Source organism: Dendrobates tinctorius, unplaced genomic scaffold (genome assembly GCF_039654945.1).
Source record: "Dendrobates tinctorius isolate UK_male_01 unplaced genomic scaffold, ASM3965494v1 ptg000201l, whole genome shotgun sequence".
In the NCBI taxonomy this organism is placed as follows: Eukaryota; Metazoa; Chordata; class Amphibia; order Anura; family Dendrobatidae; genus Dendrobates; species Dendrobates tinctorius.
In genome coordinates this window covers 6,578,731-6,602,058 of record NW_027361868.1, presented here as the reverse complement: position 1 = coordinate 6,602,058, position 23,328 = coordinate 6,578,731, and the positions used below count along the sequence as shown (strand labels likewise).

Below are 23,328 nucleotides of genomic sequence, written 5' to 3'. Positions count from 1 at the left end.
TGGGGAATAGTGTGAACAGTACTGCTGATTCCCAGGCGCTGGTACGTGCAATACTGATGTGGCACACTGTTGCCGCAAGTATTAAACACACGGACATATTTCCGGTACTGGAAATACCAGTACCGGAAATATCAGGACTAGTGATGAGTATACTCGTTGCTCGGGTTTCCCCCCCCCTCCCCAAGCATGCTCGGGTTCCCCCCCCCCCCAAGCATGCTCGGGAAAACCTGAACAACGAGTATACTCGCACATCACCAAATCAGGACGTGTAAAAGAGCCCTAAAGAGGAGACATGCACTACCCTCAGACCTTTTTTTTTTATTTAAAAGCAGAAAAAAAACTCAAAAAACTGAACAAAGTGGTTTTAAAACAGTAATGAATAGTAGTATGTCAAGCAGACCCATTTCCATAAGCTCAACCTGCACAGATATGTGACTAGCAAATTTAAGAAAGTAGAAAAGAATTGGATATAACCTTCATAGGTATACAGGCAGAAAATTATTTATTTTAAAACAATTTTTGAAACGGAAAAAAATTACAGTAAATTTGGCAAGAACTCAGTGTTTATTCATATACATAAAAAAACAAAACAAACTTTGCTCAAATTAGTTTTCGCTTTCACTTTGAAGGATAAATGATGGACCCCTCCCCCCCCAAAAAAAAAAAAAAAAAGGACAAAGTTTATAAAAATGAAAAAATTTACACAGAACAAACTTTTTTGGTCCATCAGTTTACAACCACAGCTGTAGAAAAACAAACGCCGCTAAACAGTCAAATGAATGTACAGGAAGGCAAATATACAGCTGAAATATAATACAGTATAGTAACAGAGCTCAGCCATATACACAGCGGCATGGTATCCCCATTGTGCAAACAGGTTGGGAAGGAGTTACTTTCATAATTTTATTTTTTTCTTAATTCAAAAGAACACAGTTAATTGCTGTACACGAAAATAAAATGCATAGAATACATAATATGTGCGCCCCGGGCACAGAGGAATGTGAGGTTTTACATGTTACAGTATAAAAAGGACCAGTACAAAATTTAAAAAAAAAAAAAAAAAAAAAAAAAAAAACTTTACATATGTATGAAAAGAAAGGCTAACATAATATTTAACTTAAAGCAGATAAGAAAATGTCTTTTTTTTTCTTTTTAAAAACAGTGCCACCCATGTCTATAGGCCATGTCTGGTATTGCAGCTTAGGTCCAATTCACTTCAATGCAGCGGAGCTGCAATAATTCACCTATTCTATGGACAAGTCATCTAAAGCCTGGAAATGGGCATATTCGGTATTAAAAATTGCTTTTTTTCCCTCCTAAACGTGCACCATACCTGTCCATAGGTTAGTGTGTGGTTTTGCAGTTAACTTTAAAAAAGAAAAAAACTCAACTGCAATACCAGGCACAACCTATGGAGAAAGTGTGGCACCGTTTCCGGAAGAAACCAGATCTAATTTTCTGATTCTGTACAATCCCTTTAAAAGGGAATCTGTCAACAGAACTTCACCTAAGAAACTGTTTATAGTTGCATCCAGCTCTTTGCAAGACATGTCCAGAAATACCTTCCCATGAAGTCCGTTCCTCCATTACTGAGAAATCAGCATTTCAATTAATATACAAATGAGGCTGATTAGCTATGGTAGATCTGATGCCTCCGTCACTCCAGCTCTAGTCCCCAACCTAGCGCCGACTCTTCCTGCTTGACTGACAGCCTCTATGATGTGCGACTTCAGGCAAAAGGAGCTTTCAGTCACGCTGGAGGCGGCAGCATTGGGCAAGGAATAGAGCTGGAGTGACAGAGGCTTCAGATCTACCATAGCTCTTCAGCTTCATTTGCATATCAATGGAAATGCTGATTTGTAAGTAACAGAGGAACGGACCGGCCGTGAAAAGGTATTGCTGGACTCGTCTTTGACAGAGCTACATGCACATATAAGTAGTTTGGAGGGTGAAAGACTTGACAGATTCCCTTTAAGACAATTTGAAACAATGATCTCAAACATTAAAAATATTGAAAAATGTGGCCCTTCTATTTTCTTTGGAGATCCCTTTGAGGTCACAGTATTTGCTCGCAGCCAGTGATAAGGGTAATAAGACCATGCTCTGTGAGCAAAACGCATCAGCAGCTGCACCAATCTCTGAGTCTGCATGCATCAGTTTGGAGTCCAGGGTGTTGAGCTCACAGAGCATGGTCTAGAAATATGGATCTCTATATTTTATGGTGTAAAATCATGGAATAAGTCGAAAACTCTCCGGATAGTGTAGCACTACATGCATGTGAAAAACGTTCTGTAATATTTTTGAATTTTTCAGACTTTTCTTCTTTTGGAGGGATTATTCACACGTAAAATTTTTGAATTTTTCTGTTACAGTAGCAACGAAAGTCACGAACTTAATCTCATTCACAGCATGACTTTTTGACCAATTTTCTTCTGGTTTTTTTTTCCCCCACTCAGTTTTTGTTCTGTGAGATCAGAAAAAAAAAAAAAAACCACCAACTGAAAAAATAAGCAGAATTTACACTGAATTTTTTCTCTATTTTCTTCTTTTCCTTCATTAAAAAAATGTCAAACACACACACTGTAAAAGCAGTAGAAATTGCCCCCAATAATTACTAAAGTTGTTGTACTATTTCTCAAAATTGACCACAGGAAGAGAAAAAAAAAAAAGTCTGAATGGTTACTATGGGAAACATTGAATTTTTTTTTTTTTTTTTTTCGAAATCTGACAATTGGGATGCTACTTTGAGAGATATAGAAAAATGGAAAAAAAAACAAAAAAAAACAAAAAAAAAAAACCTACCCAAGCTCAGCTTTTTAACTTTCCCTGTGCAGTTTAGAAAACTAAGGCTGGGCTCGGATAGGTGGCTATGGACCATACGATCACAGATTCTGGATTATAAATTGATTAAGGTGCATTTTTCATGTATACTAACTATACAGCAGGTTATAGACAAAAGTATATATTACTAGAGATAAAAAATAAAAATCAAGCAGTCTTTTTGCATATAAACTAGTGCACGATATTTATAACAAGCATTCCCCCCCCCCCCCCCCCCCCCCATTTTTATTGCTTTTGTACAGTTGCAGACTTCTGCGAATAAAAAAATTCAGGCATCAGATTAAAAAAAAAAAAAAACTCAACCACTAAAAAAACATCATACATCATAAAATGTGGTTCAAGAAACTGTCCAACTTTTTACATAAATAAGAAAAATAAATTAACTTATTTCAAATAAAAGAAAAAAAAAAAAAAAAAAAAAAAAAATGAATGAATCCGATATTAAATACAAAAAAAAAGGGAGGACACCGTTACGCTATTAAATGAGTCTGGAACTTTCAAGAAACTGGATCAGAACTTGGTAGACAAACTTATATTGAGCGATCGTCTGAATCAAAAACATCCTTTGTTCCCGGAGATGGTTCAACATCATTGGGATTTCAAGGTTCTAAAATAAAAAAATAAAAAATTTTTATTATATATATTATACATGCAAAATCCTAATTGTTTGGGATAAAACTGTTGCAGTGAGACATCAGGAGGCCCCATTTACTCATCAAAATCGTTAGGTAGAAGAGTTTCGTTCAGGCACACTATCAAAGAAAATACAAGTGCTTCTCACAAAATTAGAATATCAAAAAATTAATTTCAGTTCTTCAATACAAAAAAGTGAAACTTATATTCTATAGAGTCATTACACACAGAGTGATCTATTTCATGTGTTTATTTCTGTTAATATGATTATGGCTTACAGCCAATGAAAACCCAAAAGTCATTATCTCAGTAAATAAGAATAATTAATTAACAAAAGACACCTGCAAAGGCTTCCTAAGCGTTTAAAAGGGAACCTGTCACCAGGTTTGGCCGATACAAAATACAGCCACCGCCTTTCAGGGCTTATCTACAGCATTCTATAATGCTGTAGATAAGCCCCCAATCTGACCTGAAAGGTAAGAAAAAGAACTTTTATTATACTCACCTGGGGGGCGGCCCGGACTGTTGGGTGTCGCAGGTCTGGGTCCGGCGCCTCCCATCTTCTTGCGCCACCACCCTCCTGTTGCTTCATGGCTCCTCAGCATCACGCTCCTGCGAAGGCGTACTTATCTGCCCTGTTGGCAGAGCAAAGTACTGCAGTGCTCAGGCGCCGGGAAAGGTCAGAGAGGCCCAGCGCCTGAGCACTGCAGTACTTTGCTCTGCCAACAGGGCAGATAAGTACGCCTGCGCAGGAGCACAATGCCGGGGAGCCTGTGAAGCAAGCAGGAGGACAGCATCACAAGAAGATGGAAGGTGCCGGACCAAGACCAGCGACACCCATCGGTCTGGACCGCCCCCGGGTGAGTATAATAAAAGTTATTTTTCTTCTCATGCAGCTCGGATCGGGGCTTATCTACAGCACTATAGAATGCTGTAGATAAGCCCTGAAAGACTGTGGCCGTAACTCGTATTAGTCAAACCTGATGACAGATTTGCTTTAAAAAGGTCCCTTAGTCTGTTTCAGTTGCTCCACAATCATGGGGAAGACTGCTGACTTGACAGATGACCAGAAGGCAGTCACTGACACACTCCACAAGGAGGGTAAGCCACAAAAGGTCATTTCTAAAGAATCTGACTGTTCACAGAGTGCTGGATCCAAGCATATTAATGGAAAGTTGAGTGGAAGGAAAAAGTGTGGTAGAATAGCTTAGTTACTCACCGATAACGGTGTTTCTCGGAACCCATGACAGCACCACGGAGAGAGGGGATCCGCCGTTCAGGAACAGGAACCTACAGAAAAAGGGCGGTACCTCTCCTCCGCCTTCAGTTGGTTAGAGAGCATCAGAGGGTCTCCAGGTTAGTTAGACAACAGAAATACATACACAATATTATAATACTGCTTACTTATCAAAGCACCGTGCCTAAACGGAAACACTCTACTAACAATAACACGTGCTCACCATACTCGTGAAGGGGAATAAGCGGGTGCTGTCATGGGTTCCGAGAAACACCGTTATCGGTGAGTAACTAAGCTATTCTCTCTCACCCATGACAGCACCACGGAGAGAATTTCAGAGATTGGTAGCTTAGGGAGGGCCCACCGCCTGAAGGACCCTTCTCCCGAAGGTCAGGTCAGGTGAGGTCAGATGTAGAGGCTAGATCTAATCTATAGTGCCTAAAAAAGGTCGAAGGTGATGACCAGGTGGCCGCCTTACAGATTTGTTCTATTGATACCTCAGATCTTTCAGCCCATGAGGTCGCCATTGCCCTTGTGGAATGAGCTCTCAGCCCTTCTGGGATGGTATTCCCGCTGGATGAGTATGCCAGGGCAATCGCATCCCTTATCCACCTTGCCAGGGTACTCTTGGATGCTTTGAGCCCCTTCCGAGGACCCTGGAAACATACAAAGAGAGCCTTCCTTCCTACACTTTTTGGTGGCCTCTAAGTACTGTACTAGGCACCTTTTAACATCTAAAGTGTGGAACTTTTCTTCCCCCTTATTTTTTGGATTTGGGCAGAAGGAAGGAAGGACTACCTCCTGGGACCTGTGAAAATGTGATGACACTTTGGGCAAATAGGCTGGGTCAGGTTAAGATAACTCTATCCTCTAGGATTTTTGTGAAAGGAGGCCCCGCTGACAAGGCTTGAATATCACTCACTCTTCGGGCTGATGTTAGTGCCACCAAAAGCACCGTTTTAAGAGATAGGATTTTTAGGGGTGCCGAGTGAATTGGTTCAAACGGAGGGCCTGTCAGTGTTGAAAGTACAAGATTCAGGTCCCATGATGGTAATCTTTGACTGGCTATTGGCCTCGATCTGGTTGCGGCTTTAATAAACCGTGCTACCCAGGGATCACCTGCCACATCATGGTTATAGAGGGCGCCTAATGCCACTATTTGTACTTTTGTGTTGACCGCCAGACCCTGTTCTAGGCCCACTTGTAGGAATTCTAGGATCTTATCAATCTGAACCCCGTCCTGAACCTTTGCCATAGAGGTGGATAGAAATTTTTTCCATATTCTACCATAAGCTCTCATTGTAACCGGTTTCCTACTCTTTTGTAGTGTAGTTATCAGGTTTTCTGAAAAACCCCTGTCCCTCATCAGTGCCCTCTCAAATTCCATGCTGTTAAATGGAGGTTCGGTGCCTGAGGATGTAGCACTGGGCCCTGCGATAGCAGGTCCGGGAGATCCGGTAGGACCCATGGGTCGGTTACTGAGAGCATTCTTAGCCAGGAAAACCAGGTTCTTTTGGGCCAGAAGGGGGCTATCAGTATCATTCTTGCCCTGTCCTGCCTGACTTTCTTTAGGACTGCTGGAATGAGCATGATTGGGGGAAAGGCATATGTTAGATTTTGTGTCCATGGAAGCATAAATGCGTCCAGAGTTAGACGATTCCCCCTGGGATCTAGGGAGCAGAAGGCGTCTACTTTTTTGTTTTTGAAGTCGGCGAACAGATCCACGTCTGGGGTCCCCCACATTTTTACAATCTGCCGAAAAATGGACTGCTTTAGTACCCATTCCCCCTGTCGCAATTGGGTGTGGCTCAGAAAGTCTGCCCTTTGATTCTCTGTACCGCGGATGTGTAGGGCTGTCAGAGATAATAGGTTTGCTTCCGCTAGTTTGAGGATTTTGGCGGATGTGTCCATTAGGGTTCGGGAACTGGTTCCCCCCCTGGTGGTTTATATAGGCCACTGTGACCCGATTGTCCGAAAGGATACGGACATGGTGGTTCTGGAGTAGGGGTAGGAAGTGTGTTAGGGCATAGCCTACTGCTAGAAGCTCCTTTTGATTTGAGGAGGCTTAGAGCGAATGGGGAAATCAAGAACTGAGTCACCTCGTTGTTCATGTGCGCTCCCCATCCTGTGGGACTGGCATCTGTTGTCACTACGTGTGTTATCTTTGGTGCCCAGGGGATCCCTTTGGACAGGTTCTCCTGGTTTCCCCACCAAGCTAGGGAATGAATAGTGCTTGAATTTAGGGTAATGCGACCCTCTAGGTGTCCCCCTACTACTGCCTGGTTGGCCAATACGTCCCACTGGAGATTTCTCGTGTGTAACTGAGCCCATTGAACTGCTGGTAGGCAGGCAGATAGTGAACCCAACAGTGACATGGCCTTCCTTAGTGTCATGGAGGGATTTTGGATTGCTCTTGCTGTAATTTGAGCGATCTTCTCCTTTTTGTGGTTTGGGAGGCGACACTCCTGAATGCTTGAGTCTAGTGTTAGGCCCAAGAATTCTTGTACCCTGCTGGGCTCCAATCTTGATTTTTTTAGATTTAGAAGCCAGCCCAGGTCTTGTAGAGTGTTCATCACCCTGTCTCTCTGTTCCCTGCATTTTTGAGCCGAGCTGCCCGCTATTAGGAAATAGTCTAGATACGGGATTATTATTATATCTTGTTCCCTTATATGAGCCATCATTTCCGCTACTATTTTGGTGAATACTCGCGGGGCTATCGATATTCCGAACGGCAGGGCTCTGTACTGAAATTCTTTGACCTTGCCTTTTATTGAGACGGCTAACCTCAGATACTTCCTGGAGTCTTTGTGGATAGGGACGTGATAATAAGCGTCGCTGAGGTCCAACACCGTCATGTAGCAGTTTGGGAACAGGACTTTGGTGGTAGATTTGATCGACTCCATTTTGAAGCTCTGGTTCTTGACGTATTTGTTTAGCTTTCTCAGATTTATAATTGTACGAAAGGTGCCGTCTGGTTTGGTCACTAGAATAAGAGGAGAGTAGAACCCTCTGCCCATATCCTGCAGGGGGACCTCCTGGAGGACTCCTTTTTTTACTAGGCCTAGAACCTCGCTTTCTAGCGCTTCCTGTTCTCGCATGCTGGATCTCAGCGGCGTTGTTACATATTTTTGAGGCGGGAGAGAGAAAAAGTTTATCCTTAGGCCCTCCTGGATTAGGTTTATTATCCAGGGGTTTGTTGAAATTCTCCTCCAGGCTCGAAGGAAAAAGAATAACCTTCCTCCCACCCTTGGCGTACTGTCACTTGGAGGGCTTTTTGTCCCGGGGAGAGTTATTAAAGAAGAAGCCTCTATCTCTTCTTTTATCATCCCCACTTTTGTTCCCTTGGTGGTCTTCTCTGAAAAAACCTCCTATTCCGAAAGGGTCTTTTAAATGCCGCTGGCCCTAAGTTTGGGAATCCTTTTTTCTTGTCCCCTGCTTTCTGGAGGAGGTCATCCAACGTTTACCCAAAAAGGAATTTTCCTTCACAGGGGACTGAGCATAACTTCATTTTGGTCTGAAGGTCCCCTGGCCAAATTTTAAGCCATAGTGTCCTTCGGGCGGCCGCGTTTGAAAGTGCTGCTGTTTTGGACGACAGTCTGACTGAAATCGGCCGATGAGTCTGCTAGGAATGCAGCCGCTCCCCTTATTACTGGGATAGAATCTAGAATTTTATCTCTAGGTGTCCCTTCCCTCAGCTGTTTCTCAAGTTGGTCCACCCATACCATTAGGGCTCTTGAGGTACATGTCGCCGCTATCGCTGGCCTGAGGTTACCGCCTGCAGACTCCCAAGCCCCCTTTAGAAAGGTATCTGCCTTATCTAGGGGGTCCCTGAGGGTGCCCATGTCCTCAAAGGGGAGGGCGAATTTCTTTGAGGCTTTAGCGACTGCCACATCGAGTTTCGGGGCTCTGTTCCAAGACGTGGATGCCTCCTCCTCAAAGGGATATTTCCTTTTAAGGGAAGGGACTGTAGTATTTTTCCTGTCTGGCTTGTCCCATTCCCTTTTGATTAGACCCTTGACGATTTCGTTTAGCGGAAATACTCTCCGTTTTTCTGGCCTAGCCCCCCGAACATTATGTCCTGGACTGACTTATCCGGCCTCGGGTCCAATACCCCCATGGTAGACCTTACAGCTTTCACCAGTTTGTCTACCTCTTCTAGGGGAAAACAATGGCGTCCTCCTGTTTCCTCATCTGAGGATGAGGAGCCGGATTCTGAGGATTTAGTCGAGATTTCTCCCGATGTGGAAGAGTCTGACTGGGAGGTTTCTACCGTGTCTTTTTTCCTCGTTTTATCCTTATGTTTAAGGGATTCGAGGGCACTCTGGACCTCTGATTTAATTGCGGCCCTTAGGTCAGATGCGAAATCCAGAGTCTCCTGACAAACAATTTCTTTTGTACAGGACTCGCATAGTTTTTTCTCCCATGATACCGGTAGGGGTTTAGCGCAAGTGGGACATTCCCTGTTCTTTTTAGCCTTCTTCTTTCCCTAATAAGGGAGAGGGATTGCATTACAAGGGTGACATTCACGAAGATCACTTACCCCAAAAAAGGGCGCGCGGCTGCAGGTACCGGTTCGGGAGACGGAGTCAGGTCCTGTATAGGCTGATCTCCTGGTGGCGTTTTGCTCCTCGCTGCTGATGTGCTACGCCGCGTGGAGTGACTGCTGGAACGGCACTGTGTTTCATTCCTTTTGTCGGTGGTGGTGTTGGTGGTGCTGCTGCTGCTCCTGTTGCTGGTCGCTATCCTCCATTATTAGGATCGCTTCCAGCCAGGAGTTTCTGCACCTCACCTTTTTTAAACTTGGCGCCGCGTGACGTCACCGCTCCCCCTGCACGCGCTGGTCGGGAAGCGCGCTCCTGCGCATGCGCCCGGTTCCGGGACCCGGAAGTCGTTGGTCTACTTCCGGGGCAGCGGCCATCTTGGTACTCTCCGTACCATGGCGCTGCCCATGCTCCACCGGGTCCCGCTGAGCCCCAACCTCCTTTCCGGAGCGGCGACTCCGGCGTCTCTCCCCCCCGCTCACTCGGCAGCCCGCATCGGCCCCGGCGGCTTCGGGCACCGCACCTGCCGCGACAGGGGCCTCCCCGCTGCCGATACCTGGACAGGCCGGCCCCGGACTCCTCACAGGTACGCCGTACTGTGGGTCCCTCCGTCAGGGACAGGAACCCAACTGAAGGCGGAGGAGAGGTACTGCCCTTTTTCTGTAGGTTCCTGTCCCTGAAGGGCGGATCCCCTCTCTCCGTGGTGCTGTCATGGGTGAGAGAGAAAAAGGTGCACAAGCAACCGGGATAACCGCAGCCTGGAAAGGATTGTTAAGAAAAGGCCATTCAAAAATTTGTGGGAGATCCAAGGAGTGGACTGCTGCTGGAGTCATTGCTTCAAGAGCCACCACACACAGACGTATCCAGGACATGGGCTACAAGTGTCGCATTCCTTGTGTCAGACCACTCATGACCAATAGACAATGCCAGAGGTGTCTTACCTGGGCCAAGGAGAAAAAGAACTGGACTGTTTTCAGTAGTCCAAGGTGTTATCAGATGAATGTAAATTTTGCATTTCATTTGGAAATCAAGGTCCCAGAGTCTGGAGGAAGAGTGGAGAGGCCACAATCCAAGCTGCTTGAGGTCTAGTGTGAAGTCTCCACAATCAGTGATGGTTTGGGGAGCCATGTCATCTGCTGGTGTAGGTCCACTGTGTTTTATCAAGACCAAAGTCAGCGCAGCCATCTACCCGGAAATTTTAGAGCGCTTCATGCTTCCCTCTGCCGACAAGCTTTTTGGAGCTGGAAATGTCATTCTCCAGCAGGACTTGGCCCCTGTCCACACTTCCAAAATTACCAATACCTGGTGTACAAACAACAGTATCACTGTGCTTGATTGGCCATCAAACTAGCCTGACCTTAACCCCATAGAGAATCTATGGAGTATTGTCAAGAGGAAGATGAGAGACACCAGACTCAACAATGCAGACGAGCTGAAGGCTGCTATCAAAGCAACCTGGGCTTCCATAACGCCTCAGCTGTGCCACAGGATGATCGCCTCCATGCCACGCCGCATTGATGCAGTAATTGATGCAAAAGGAGCCCTGACCAAGTATTGAGTGCATTTACTGAACATAAATTTTAGTAGGACAAAATTTTGGATTTTAAAATTTTTTCAAGCTGGTGTTATAAAGTATTCCAATTTACTGAGATAATGACTTTTGGGTTGTCATGGGCTGTAAGCCATAATCAGCAAAATTAACAGAAAAACACATGAAATAGATCACTCTGTGATTGCAATTGTAACGGGAAGAAAAAGTGATGGAAATCTGGAAACCACAGGATGGATAGACATGTTGCTGATCTACAGTTTTTCTTTTTTTTTTAAATGTAAACATCCCCCAGATAAGAACCATACCTCATTTTGTTCAAACCAACGCATCATTAGTTCAGTGAGAATGACCACGCCGGTTCTCCCCACACCTGCCCCACAGTGAACCAAAACCGGAGGGGTGCAGTGGTTACTACTGTCCAGCATGCTGTTGGCGAGACGTCGCACAGACTGAATTTCCTCTAGGTACGCTGGAAGTAATAAAAAATATATTTAATAAAAAAAAATAAAATAAAAAAAATAAAAAAAAATATAAAAGAAATAGAAAAATCCATATGAACAAGCAGAATGCTTACATAAAAACCCTTGACCATCCTCTGGGCATCCATGATCCGGCCAGTCTGTGAACTGCAGGTGCCAAACAGTCCGTTCTTCACCCGACAGAAGATGCTTGATCTTTAATCCGGTGGTCGCATAGCAGCCAGAATCTGTACGGAAATTCGTGGTAACTTTAAATTTTCCGTAGGTGGCAGAGTTTTGTTTGGCCCCCCGCTTAGGCCAGTAACGGTGACTCTTGGCTCTTGCCTCCTCCTAGGAGATATACAGATGCAGATTAATGGAAGTATGCTACACGTTATGAAGCCATGTCGGGTGCTGGAATTTTTGGTTATTATGCATAATTTTAATGTTATGATATAAAAGGTGGGAAGTAAGGGAATAATAAAAGTGGTCATTTTTCACACCCAATTCTTTAAATTTATTTTTGTTTGGGGGGGGGGGGGAATGGATTTTTTTTTTTTTTAGGACAAAATGTTTTTCCCACATTCCTCAATAATCTTATTTTTTGTTATATAGCGCTAACATATTCCGCAGCGCTTTACAGTTTGCACACATTATCACTGTCCCCGATGGGGCTCACAATCTATATTCCCTATCAGTATGTCTTTGGAATGTGGGAGGAAACCCACGCAAACACAGGGAGAACATACAAACTCCTTGCAGATGTTGTCCTTGGTGGGATTCGAACCCAGGACTCCAACGCTGCAAGGCTGCAGTGCTAACCACTGAGCCACCGTGCTGCACAATAAGGCGCTTAAAATACGAAAGGCACTATAAACTACAATTTTTTTTTGTGTAATTTTCTTTCAGGATTTCATTTCACTTTTTTCCCCTCTCAGATGCAACTGCGTAGTTTAGGTGTAGCCTTTTTTGTGTTTTTTTTTTTTCATGTGAACATTGACCTATAAAGTAAATATAGAGGGGGGGAAAGAAAAAAAAAAAAAAAAAAAACACAGGGACAGGTCTCTCTTATGGGTATCACCCCTTGCAGTGCAAATGCCATGTCCCTCCCTCCTACTTTTTTTTTTTGTATAGATTTTCTGAAAACTTCATGCCTATTGTTTAATAAGTGCTGCAGATTTTTAGAGGGGAGCCTGAAAGAAAGTTGCATTTAAAAATACAATTGCAAATTTTAAGCGCAGAATCCCAGTGCTTGTGCCCTAAAAAAAATGCATTTAAAAAACAGGCTTAAAAAATGCAGAGGAAAAAAAAATCCAAAATTTTCGCATACCGGGTCGTGGAAAAATAATAAATTGGAAATAAGAAAAATAAAGGGCTGCTGAAACACAAAGCTTAGATCCCAGCTTGCACTGGAAACGGACAGGTTATCTTTGGCATCCCATGAAACGCATCGTCATAAAGGCCGTCGCGGCATTTCTGGGTACCGATAAGATTTCTGTATTGTGAGGCAATAACATAACACAACGACGGCACGGCCAAACCTCATACCAGGAATATGCGGAGATGCAGCCGTTGCATTTTGAAGATCCACAAAAACATCCACGGGGATTGATGGGAAACTGCGAGGCTCAATGTGGCACACGGGAAAGAAAACTTGCACCTCTTCTCACCGTGATACCAATACGTGGAGGTTCAGGGATCATGGAAATAAGGATGATGACGGAAAGGTGGGCAGCGAAGTGAAGGGAATATTTTTATTTTACTGTCCTACATGGGAAGGGGGTCTCCAAACACTCGGAACCACAGTAGACCCTTTTATCGTCATATTAGGGGTAGTAGCGGATGGCTTTTCAGAGTTTTACAGAAAGCCGCGTCTACTTTGCGGAATCGGTGGCACAAGACATTTTCTGCACTACGATCCGTGTCTTCTACACAGATCTTGGAAGACAAATTTATGGGAAGCACACATTTAACTTAGGAATTGCTAGTTGTAAGTAATTTTATAGGTCTACCAGTTAAATGATTACAGTGAGAGACCCGATCTACTCAAATCGACAAAAGGAAGTCTCAAAGTTGGCAAAAATGCTTATCTTTTATTTTAAAAAAGTTGTAAACACAAATGTTTCGGAGTCACCAGAGCTATCTATCTATCCACACACATATATCATGGGATGGTTCTGTACTATACATACCTCATCCGCCATCACCATTGCAATCACATTTATGGATTGTTCCCAAACCATCTGCCAGAAGTCAGGAAATGTGTGAGGCAAGGGGCCTTGGGTTGCTATGTAATGCCATTCTTTGTCACCCACGACCACCTGTGCAACACAACGAGATAATATAGATCATGTATCAGGACACGCTTGATGCTTGAGAGGATGCTTGACTTGGAAAATTAATTTTGAAATACTCTTAAGGAAATTAGATTTAACAAGGGAAGGATCTACCGTGGTGTGGTGACTGTGGCAATGGAGGACACTTCTGTCCATGCATCACCAGTGCCCATATAGTGGCACTACAGCACCTTCAATGTAAATATTACAGATCCCAACAGGCTAGAATTTGGAAATTACCAGGTAGGATAGGTTTTAATGCATCAAAAGTGGCCTTTTTTTTACTCTTATTTCCACTGTTCTTCTATGTGTTCTTTAAAAATATATATTTTTTTTCATTTAATGATACTTTTTATGGTCTTTATTACCCGGTGAGCCACATCCACTTAGTAATGCTGAGCAGCCTAAAGACACGCCCCAGAGGATGCTATAAGCATCGCCCCACTAGTAAAGACCATAAAAATTAGCACTAAATAAAAAACGGCAGATAATCAGGAGTGTGGGGGAAATAAAATAAGCAAGAAAATTGGCCATTTTTACCCCACTGGTGACAGGTATTTAAGTGCTTTCTTCCAGACAATAAATGACGGATCCTCAAAATTGTCCAGAGTGAAGAGCGCCTATAAAGGGTCTCAATCTGGAAGACTGGTCCTGTATTCACCGATTACCCATTAGTATGAATGAGCATGGTGCTTAGTTTCCTTGTGCTAACACTGTAGGGCAATTGAGCAACGACTGCCACATTTCTTAAAGCTGATCACAGGGGAAGGGGGCTGAGGTCTCAGGGCCATACTTTGTAATGGGTTCATTTTTAAGGATTTCTTCTAACCAGTAAGAATTGTCTACAGTGGATGACCTCTCAAAGCTCAGTAGCAGAACCACCAAGTCTAAAAAACGTGCACCATAAAGCTGTTGGTCACCTTAATATGAGAGGCGTTGATGTAACCACTTGGGTTCTCTTTGGTGGGTACAAGCTCAACCCTGTTCTCTTCGTAGGGAATATCCTCCGGGACACGATTGCGCTCCATGTTTTCTGGTGCAGTTGCAGTGGTGAAGACACCATCCGCCTTCCTTTTCGGAATTTGCTCATACTCCGTGAACACCATCCCTTCGTCTAGTTTCCTTCGCAATGTCTTACACTGTAGGGAAATAACGGCGGATTAGTGACTGGTCCCCTTGGAACTACAATGGCTAACATATTGGTCGTCCCATGGTCATTGTATTGGATGTTAATGATGTGTCCAATCTTTTCCACATTCCCATTAGCCCATGATATTCAAATAGTGGATGGCTTTGACATAGGCCATCAATGTTTGGTAGATGGGACCTCAAATGACTCAATTAGCACAAAGACTATAATCGCGACGCTCTTATGAGTGCCACATCCCTAATGTGTGTGCTGATGTCATAAGAGATGCGGCAGCTTTGTCTTGATAGTTGGGGGTTTTAGAGGTTGGATCCCACCGATCAAACACTGGTGACGACTTCCTTGAAGAGTGGCCATCAACGTTCAAGTTCTTGAGAACTTAACAAAAATCTGATTACTTTTAGACGCTCGTATCGGCCTAGCGTGCAGAGGTTTTCAACGGGTAGAAAACTGTCAGAAAATATATATATATATATATATATATATATATATATATATATATATATATATATATATATATATATATATATATATATATATATATATATATACACACACATACACACACACACACACACACACACACACACCGGTGGGAGCGTCCCTGCCTGAAGCCTCTATGGACTGCGCAAGTGTGACGGACGCGCCTGCGCAGTGCAGAGTGACGCTCCAAGCGTTATAGAATCACCTGGCGCCATCATGGTGGTGTGGTTCATGGGGAACTCCCCAATGATGTCAGTGACCCGCACCCCTCACTAACAGGCGCCGGAAGCGATGCTCTGGCCGCACTCCCATCGGAGACCTGCACATTAGTGTCTACACTGACCTGTCAGTTTCTGTCAGTTGCCGGGGGTGGCACGGTGCCAGGCTAAAGAGCTCGAGTGCGCGCGGCCTGTGTCTCCACTGCACATCAGGGAGGGGAAGGGGAGCTGCTCCACATCCTCCTCCCTCCTCATAAGCAGCAGACCTGGGGACTGAGTGTCTGGCCGGACTGCGAGGCAGGAGACATGGCAGGGCCCGCCGCGTACCATGCACACCAGGATAGAGATGAGGGGGGCGGCCATGCATACCATTATAGGGATGAGGGGGGCGGCCATGCACACCAGGATAGAGATGAGGGGGGCGGCCATGCATACCATTATAGGGATGAGGGGGGCGGCCATGCATACCATTATAGGGATGAGGGGGCGGCCATGCATACCATTATAGGGATGAGGGGGGCGGCCATGCATACCATTATAGGGATGAGGGGGGCGGCCATGCATACCATTATAGGGATGAGGGGGGCGGCCATGCATACCATTATAGGGATGAGGGGGGCGGCCATGCATACCATTATAGGGATGAGGGGGGCCATGCATACCATTATAGGGATGAGGGGGCGGCCATGCATACCATTATAGGGATGAGGGGTACCATGCATACCAGGATGGGAGACCATATAACCAATAAAAATGTTTCATAGCTAGTGTGTGTGTGTGTGTATGTATATATACACACACACACACACACACACACACACCGGTGTGAAGGCACTATAAATATGAACAAGGCCTAAGAAGTTTAAGGTGTAACAGGAAATTAAAGTCACAAAATTTACATATAATAAAGAACAAAAAAAAAAAAAAAAAAAAAAAACGCAGCAGAGAAGGTTCTCTTACCCTCTCGTCCATTGGCACAACGTCATCCTGCCTGTCTTCGGGCACAGGAATTCTGGAAACAGAGAGTCCATTCAACGCTGCCAACATCAGGGGTCTCTTCTGGGCCTCCAGGGCTGCCATCTCCGGCTTTTGTAAGTTCTTTTGGCGAGACAAAACAAGTTTTCATCTTTGTCAGCCGTGCCAGCAAAACACTGGAATGTATTTAATCTTAAAACCAACAATGCCGCGGCGAGATAAAAATGCCTGCTGACAACTAAAGCAGACGTAAGGGAGCGAACGAGAGCAGACGTGTTTACTGCATTCTCCTGATCGGTGTGAACACGCTAATCGTATAGAGTGCACGGGAATGGCTTCAGGATTGATGGCTGCTCAAATTACTTGGACTTAAAGGGTTATTCCACAGGAACGGTGATGGCTGATGCTCCCCACACCGATCCTGAAATGTCCTGTTAGTGTGGATGTGCGACCCCCAGCTTCATTCTATCGCTCGAATTCAAGGATAGCTTTATATGGCAAAGAGTCTATCTCCGGTAGTCAATGAATGAATGGGGGGGGGGGAGGGACACACACACGGTAAATGCCAGATACATGACAATCCCACCGTCTGGGATTCACAAGTTTCCAAAATAGGTTTGGGCAATCTATACAATGCTGTGTGAGCTAAACCACCTTGACTTGAGCCTGGAGATTTATGCAGCTGCTGTGTTTAGCTCACAGAGCATTGTTTAGACTGGATGCAATTCTATCCAGTTCTTGGTTGAGATCTGGACTAGATCTATGTAGTTTTACCACTTCTGAACGTAAACAAGAGCATGCTCACTTTCACAGACAGCAAGCAAATATCTTAAAAATAATGAGGAACTCAAGACAAGAAAGTTGAAGAAACCTCTTCAAGAAAATCATCTCATCATTCTGCTACCATTTTAAAATATTTGCACTAACCCTCATTAAGATTTCCCGCTCCACAATGGCATCCTCAGTAGAAAACATCTCAGACACCGGCCTTTCCTTCACCGGTTCTTTTTTGACCCTTTCTTTGACGCTGGTCAGATCTGGTTCTGAGATGGAAGGTCCTAAGGAGCTTCCATTTAGAGGCGTTTGGTCATTCCTTGACATGCAGAGAGTCTGGGATGGCCGGGAACTCATGGCCTTGGCTCTGGCAATGGCAGCAGATATGCAGGATGAATCGTGTCTTAAGGCTCCATTGCTGACACTTTTTCTTGGTCCTGGATACTCTGGTGGTGGCTTGTTTGGTATGCGCGCCAGTGCAGCGTGCAACTGGACATTATAGGGCACTCCCTGCATAAATGAAGTGTGGGGCACAGGTTGTTCAGCCTCCTCCTCGCTGTCACTACTGTGGATCAACATGGTGGCATCTGAAATGGTCTTCTTGTGGTGGTACATTGGAAGCTGCTGGACCTCGTGAGCCTTTTGCATGGCTTCCTCAGAGGGCATCTGTTCTCTTAAGGTATTCCTCCGAGGTAATGGAGCAGCAAGTGATTTTAAGGCCATGGCTTCCATCCCACGGACCATGTAGCTCATAACTTCCAAACTGTGCCGCTTGTTGATCGCCGGATGGTGATTATGAGGTTTTAGTGGTTCACTGACCTCCTGAAGGGACTGGCGAATGACAGGGGAGCTATCTTCTTGGAAAGTTTTTACAGACTGTTGAACTTTTCTGGCTACGAGATCAGGGCTACTACTGCTGACACGTTTATGCCTATGGCTTGCCAAGTCTGGAGTGCTGCTGGCAGGTCGGGGTGGCGGGTATGGAGGCGGAGGCCTAGACAAAAAGTTCCTAAGCATATGGGCAGCGCTAAGAGTCTGCGGGGCCACATTGGCCAACTCTGGAGTGCTGACAGTGTGGGAAATAGACTGGGAATTTGCAGGGTTTGTGGTTGCCTGGCCTGGCGGCATTTGGTCAGGTTGGTTGACGGGTTTGTTACCAAAATGGGACTGAGTAGCATAAGGAGACTGAGACATCATGTACGGAGGCCGGTCCTGAAATTCAGGTTGACTGTACACCAGGTTCTCCCGATGCCTGTAGGCAAGTGTGTTCCCAATATTGAGGTTTCGTAAAGACTGGCTCTGGCAGTCCGGTGGGTGAAGACTTCGGTTCATCTGCCTCATTACGGTGTCATAGTCCGGGGTCTGCCGGTAGGAAGGTACAATGATGGCGCTATGTCTGTATTTAGGGATGTAGTCCGACCTCATGATGTCGTTGCCGGTGATGCTGAGGTTGGAGGACATGGGAGACGCCTGGATGAAGTTCTGGGAATGGTTCAGAGAGGTCATGCTTTGGGTGCTTGACACGCTACCGTTCGGCACAGTGCCGTTCAAGATGGTATAGTCTAGGTATCTGTCCAGGCTGTTCTGGGATAGGAAGGTAAATGTATCCTCTCCCATGTGCAAGATGCTCTCTAGAAGGGAAAACAATGTCACTATTAATAGCTAAAATACCCAGGAATAGTCCATAATTAAATAAAACAGTCACTCAATGTATTGAGGAAATTAACTCTCCTCCAGCAGGAAGAAAAAGGTCTATGCCTCCTATAGGTAATAAGGGATCGTTGGGATATTCATCTTGGGGAGCATTGTCTACAAGATGCTCCACAGCAGCTGGATCTCAGCAATGAGAACATAGCGAGGCTCAAGAGACCTAAATGCAGAACTGTCACTCATACTGTAGCCCCACCCACATCCTTAGGCTGCCCCATGCCTTGACGGACATGGACTTCTTTGAGCACGATTTAAAGATATAAATAAAAGATACATATACCGTATATACACACCGACCCGTGTACAAGCAACCCCCCCTAAATTTGCCACAAAAAACTGGGAAAACTTATTGACTCGCGTATAAGCCTAGGGTGGAAGATGCAGCAGCTACTGGTAAATTTCAAAAATAAAAATAGATACCAATAAAAGTAAAATTAATTGAGACATTAGTAGGTTACATGTTTTTGAATATCCATATTCAATCAGGAGACCCATATTATTCTCCCTACAGTTCATGATGGCCCCATAAGATGCTCCATACAAAATACACCCCATATAATGCTTGCCCCATAAAGGTTATGGCCCCATAAGATATTCCATAGATTATGCCCCCATATGCCGCTGCTGCCAAAAAAAAAAAAAAACCTCTCGTAGCTGGGGGCCAGGTGCCGGTGTCCTGAGCAGGCGGGGACAGGTGCTGATGTCACTGCTGGCTCAGGACCCCGCCACTGGCGATATTTACCGATCCCCGCTCCATGGCTGCGCGTCGCTCTGTCCTTGCTTCTGCGTCCTGTCAGTGACGTTCAGGCAGAGGGCGCGGCGCTCATTAACTACATCACTGCGCCCTCTGACCTGAACATCACAGACAGAGGACACGAAAGAGGACAGACCAGAGCGCAGCGATGGACCGGGGACAGATGACTATAGCTTATATTTACCCCTTCCTGGCGCAGTCTCTGCAGCCCCCCTGCTTCTCCCGGTCTCAGGCGCCTCCTTCCTTCAACGGTCACGTGGTACCGCTCATTCAAGTCATAAATATGCGCATATTCATGACTTTAATGAGCGGTACAATGTGACCGCTGAAGGAAGGAGGCGCCCGAGACCGGGAGAAGCAGGGGGGCTGCAGAGACCGCGCCGGGTAGGGGGTGGTATGACCTGACACCCCCGCTCCCCCGTCAACCCCGGTATATGACTCGCGTATAAGCAGAGGGGGACTCTCAGCCCCCAAAAAATGGACTGAAAATCTCGGCTCATACACGAATATATATACGGTAATTTAAGCTAAAAATCAATTTTATATCCACTGTAGTGTGCATGGATGCAGAATTAATTAAGAATCCATCAGCTTGTTCTGACTGGGAGTGTGTAAGTTCTGTCTTCTGAGAACTCCTCTCTGCCGTTTGAGGACCACAGAACACATCAAAGTTCAGCTGATCTTTTATAGGGGCATAAATCAGCACAAAGTCCTCAGGAAAGCACAGATAATGGCGTTACTAACTCCGTTCACTCATTCTGCAAGGAGCAATGGGCAGGAGAAAAAAAAAAGCCAAACTGTGCAAAAATTGTTTAATAAAATTAAAATTGCAGAAAAAAAATACTCAAAAACAAGTGTTTAAATATAATAAACTATAAGCAATAAAATATAGTCTAGCGATATCATTATCTTCATTATTTTGTAGGATTTTTGCGTGCGCTGCGCACTTTTGAAGGTGCGCCGAATGCACCATGTTGCATTTTGGTGCGCTTGGCGCACCTTCAAAAGTGCGCAGCGCACGCAAAAATCCTACTAGCGCACGGTCTGCGCACCCTATGCTAAAGATAGGGTGCGCAGATCGCATGCAGCCGTGTGCGATAGGAGGAAATGACCGGACGGGGGGGGCGGGGCTTAGCAGCGCTGTGCGCTGCCTGTAAAATGCGCTAGTCTGAAACCAGCCTAAGCAGAGTTTTTCAGCACTTTTTTTTTTTTATGCGAAAAACACCCCCCTCGGCTTACGAGTCATTGTACCAGAAGCTGGCGGGGAGGAGAGCAGCGGGTCACAGGAGGCAGGAGATGGTGGCTGTAACTGTGCCCGCTGCTAAAGAGAAACAAGTATTCACTTCAGCAGCTGGAAAAAAAAAAAAAAAAAAAAAAAAAAAAAAAAAAAAAAAAAAAAAAACTCCTACTTGCCTTCCCTGCGTGCCCTCGCAGCATCTTGTTCCAGCTTCCAGCAGCCCCTGCAGCCGAGTGATCCTGTGTCCCCGGTGAGTGTAGAGAGGTGAGTATTCATTACCTTAATGAGCGGGGACAAGCGATCGCTCGGCCGCAGGAGCTGCTGGAAGACAGAACAAGATGCTGCGAGGGCACGCAGGGAAGGCAAGTAGGAGTAGTTTTTTTTTTTTGTTTTTTTATGCTTTTCTCAAGGAGGGCCATGCATTCAAGGACAGGGAAGAGGAGCCATGCAGACAAGGACAGGGAAGAGGAGCCATGCAGACAAGGACAGGGAAGAGGAGCCATGCAGACAAGGACAGGGATGAGGAGCCATGCAGACAAGGACAGGGAAGAGGAGCCATGCAGACAAGGACAGGGAAGAGGAGCCATGCAGACAAGGACAGGGAAGAGGAGCCATGCAGACAAGGACAGGGAAGAGGAGCCATGCAGACAAGGACAGGGAAGAGGAGCCATGCAGACAAGGACAGGGATGAGGAGCCATGCAGACAAGGACAGGGATGAGGAGCCATGCAGACAAGGACAGGGAAGAGGAGCCATGCAGACAAGGACAGGGAAGAGGAGCCATGCAGACAAGGACAGGGAAGAGGAGCCATGCAGACAAGGACAGGGAAGAGGAGCCATGCAGACAAGGACAGGGATGAGGAGCCATGCAGACAAGGACAGGGATGAGGAGCCATGCAGACAAGGACAGGGATGAGGAGCCATGCAGACAAGGACAGGGATGAGGAGCCATGCAGACAAGGACAGGGATGAGGAGCCATGCAGACAAGGACAGGGATGAGGAGCCATGCAGACAAGGACAGGGATGAGGAGCCATGCAGACAAGGACAGGGATGAGGAGCCATGCAGACAAGGATGGGGATGTTTGGACAATGCATACCCAGGTTATACTCGAGTCAATACGGTTTCCCAGTTTTTTGTGGCAAAATTAGGTGCCTCGGCTTATACACGAGTATACGGTATATTATCACCATCATTCTCTTGATAATATTTTTATAGTTATATTATTCATAAAACTAAAAAACAAAAAATTATAAACATTAATAGCATTACCTTTAGATTATTTATATTATATTGTTTTTAGTTTTATCAAATTGATATTTTAAAAAATCTGAAACATAATACATCAGTTAACATTATTAAAAATCAGATTATTTATATTAAAAAATAATAAAATATAGCCCTTGTATTTGTCCATAATTTTTTTTTTTTATATCAACGGCTGAATGTGACTCATTTAAGGAGAATGTATAGTAAAAGGATCTGAGGCTAAACCAAACAACCTTTGCTTGTATAGAGCTCGCTTTGAAAATGTTAAAAAAAATAAATAAATAACCATTAGTAGGGGGCTGCAATTTCAATTCAAATTCTGATTAATGATGCAGACTGAGCTTACCTTCAGATATGAAAGCCTCGTTACCGGGCATATGCCTCGGAGCCAATACAGCCGACTGTGGCCTTGACTGATTGGAAAGAAAAGAGGCAAGAAAAGCATTTTATTTCCTTAAAATTCTACATTTTTCAGAACATGAACTAATTCAACACCCCCACATAAAGTATGTCTCCCCTTTACAATGCCATGTTTCCCTCCTGTAGCCTCTGTGTTGCGCTGTTAACTGCTGGCTGCAGAATGAGTCAACTGAGAAACTGTAAGGGAGCTCACTGCGAGGATTCAGTGAGAGGGTTTGTAACTATCTGCCTATTTAGAAAGGATTTAAAGTTGAATGTTTAGGAAAACAAAGCGCCTATTAAAGCCATTTGGTGCAAAAAAAAAAAAAAAAAGATTTGCCCAAGGTGTACAACTTTTCTAAAAGAACATAAAGGAGTTATCCAGTAACTAATGTCGTAAAATCTGGATTACATCCATATACACATTCCAGATAAAGACAGTTGGGTACATCTAACGCATTATGGATAGCTGAGGATCCTTTTTCCAGACCACAGAGTTGGTGTTTTGTTGAATATATATATCTCCCCAATTTCTTGAAAAAAATAAGATAAATAAAAACATCAATATATTGGGACATAGACTAGGAAAACCATTGACAGGCTGTAATTCCTAGTACCACCACTAGAGGCCCACAGTCACATGTAGTATAAACCTCTCCCAACAGTGTATTGACAAAATCAGTATGGATTTCACAATAGTGTCACAAATATTCTTTTGTAAAAGCTGCTCATCTTCCACCAGTCACCTCAGAATGTGTGAAACCA

General features: G+C 44.8%; 1 protein-coding gene across 1 annotated transcript in view; it reads right to left on the bottom strand.

Annotated features, from left to right (window-relative positions):
• Positions 1-485: 485 nt before the first annotated feature.
• Positions 486-23,328, bottom strand: part of PTPN14 (protein tyrosine phosphatase non-receptor type 14) — a 95,110-nt gene continuing 72,267 nt past the window's right edge. Inside the window, exons 12-19 of the mRNA XM_073553360.1 lie at positions 22,511-22,577; positions 17,349-18,826; positions 16,407-16,544; positions 14,519-14,737; positions 13,455-13,583; positions 11,379-11,613; positions 11,110-11,273; positions 486-3,448 (exon numbers count right to left, since the gene is read on the bottom strand). Of these exons, the coding sequence (XP_073409461.1) occupies positions 3,320-3,448; positions 11,110-11,273; positions 11,379-11,613; positions 13,455-13,583; positions 14,519-14,737; positions 16,407-16,544; positions 17,349-18,826; positions 22,511-22,577 (2,559 nt within the window). The 3' untranslated portion in view covers positions 486-3,319. The remainder of the gene's footprint in view (positions 3,449-11,109; positions 11,274-11,378; positions 11,614-13,454; positions 13,584-14,518; positions 14,738-16,406; positions 16,545-17,348; positions 18,827-22,510; positions 22,578-23,328) is intronic.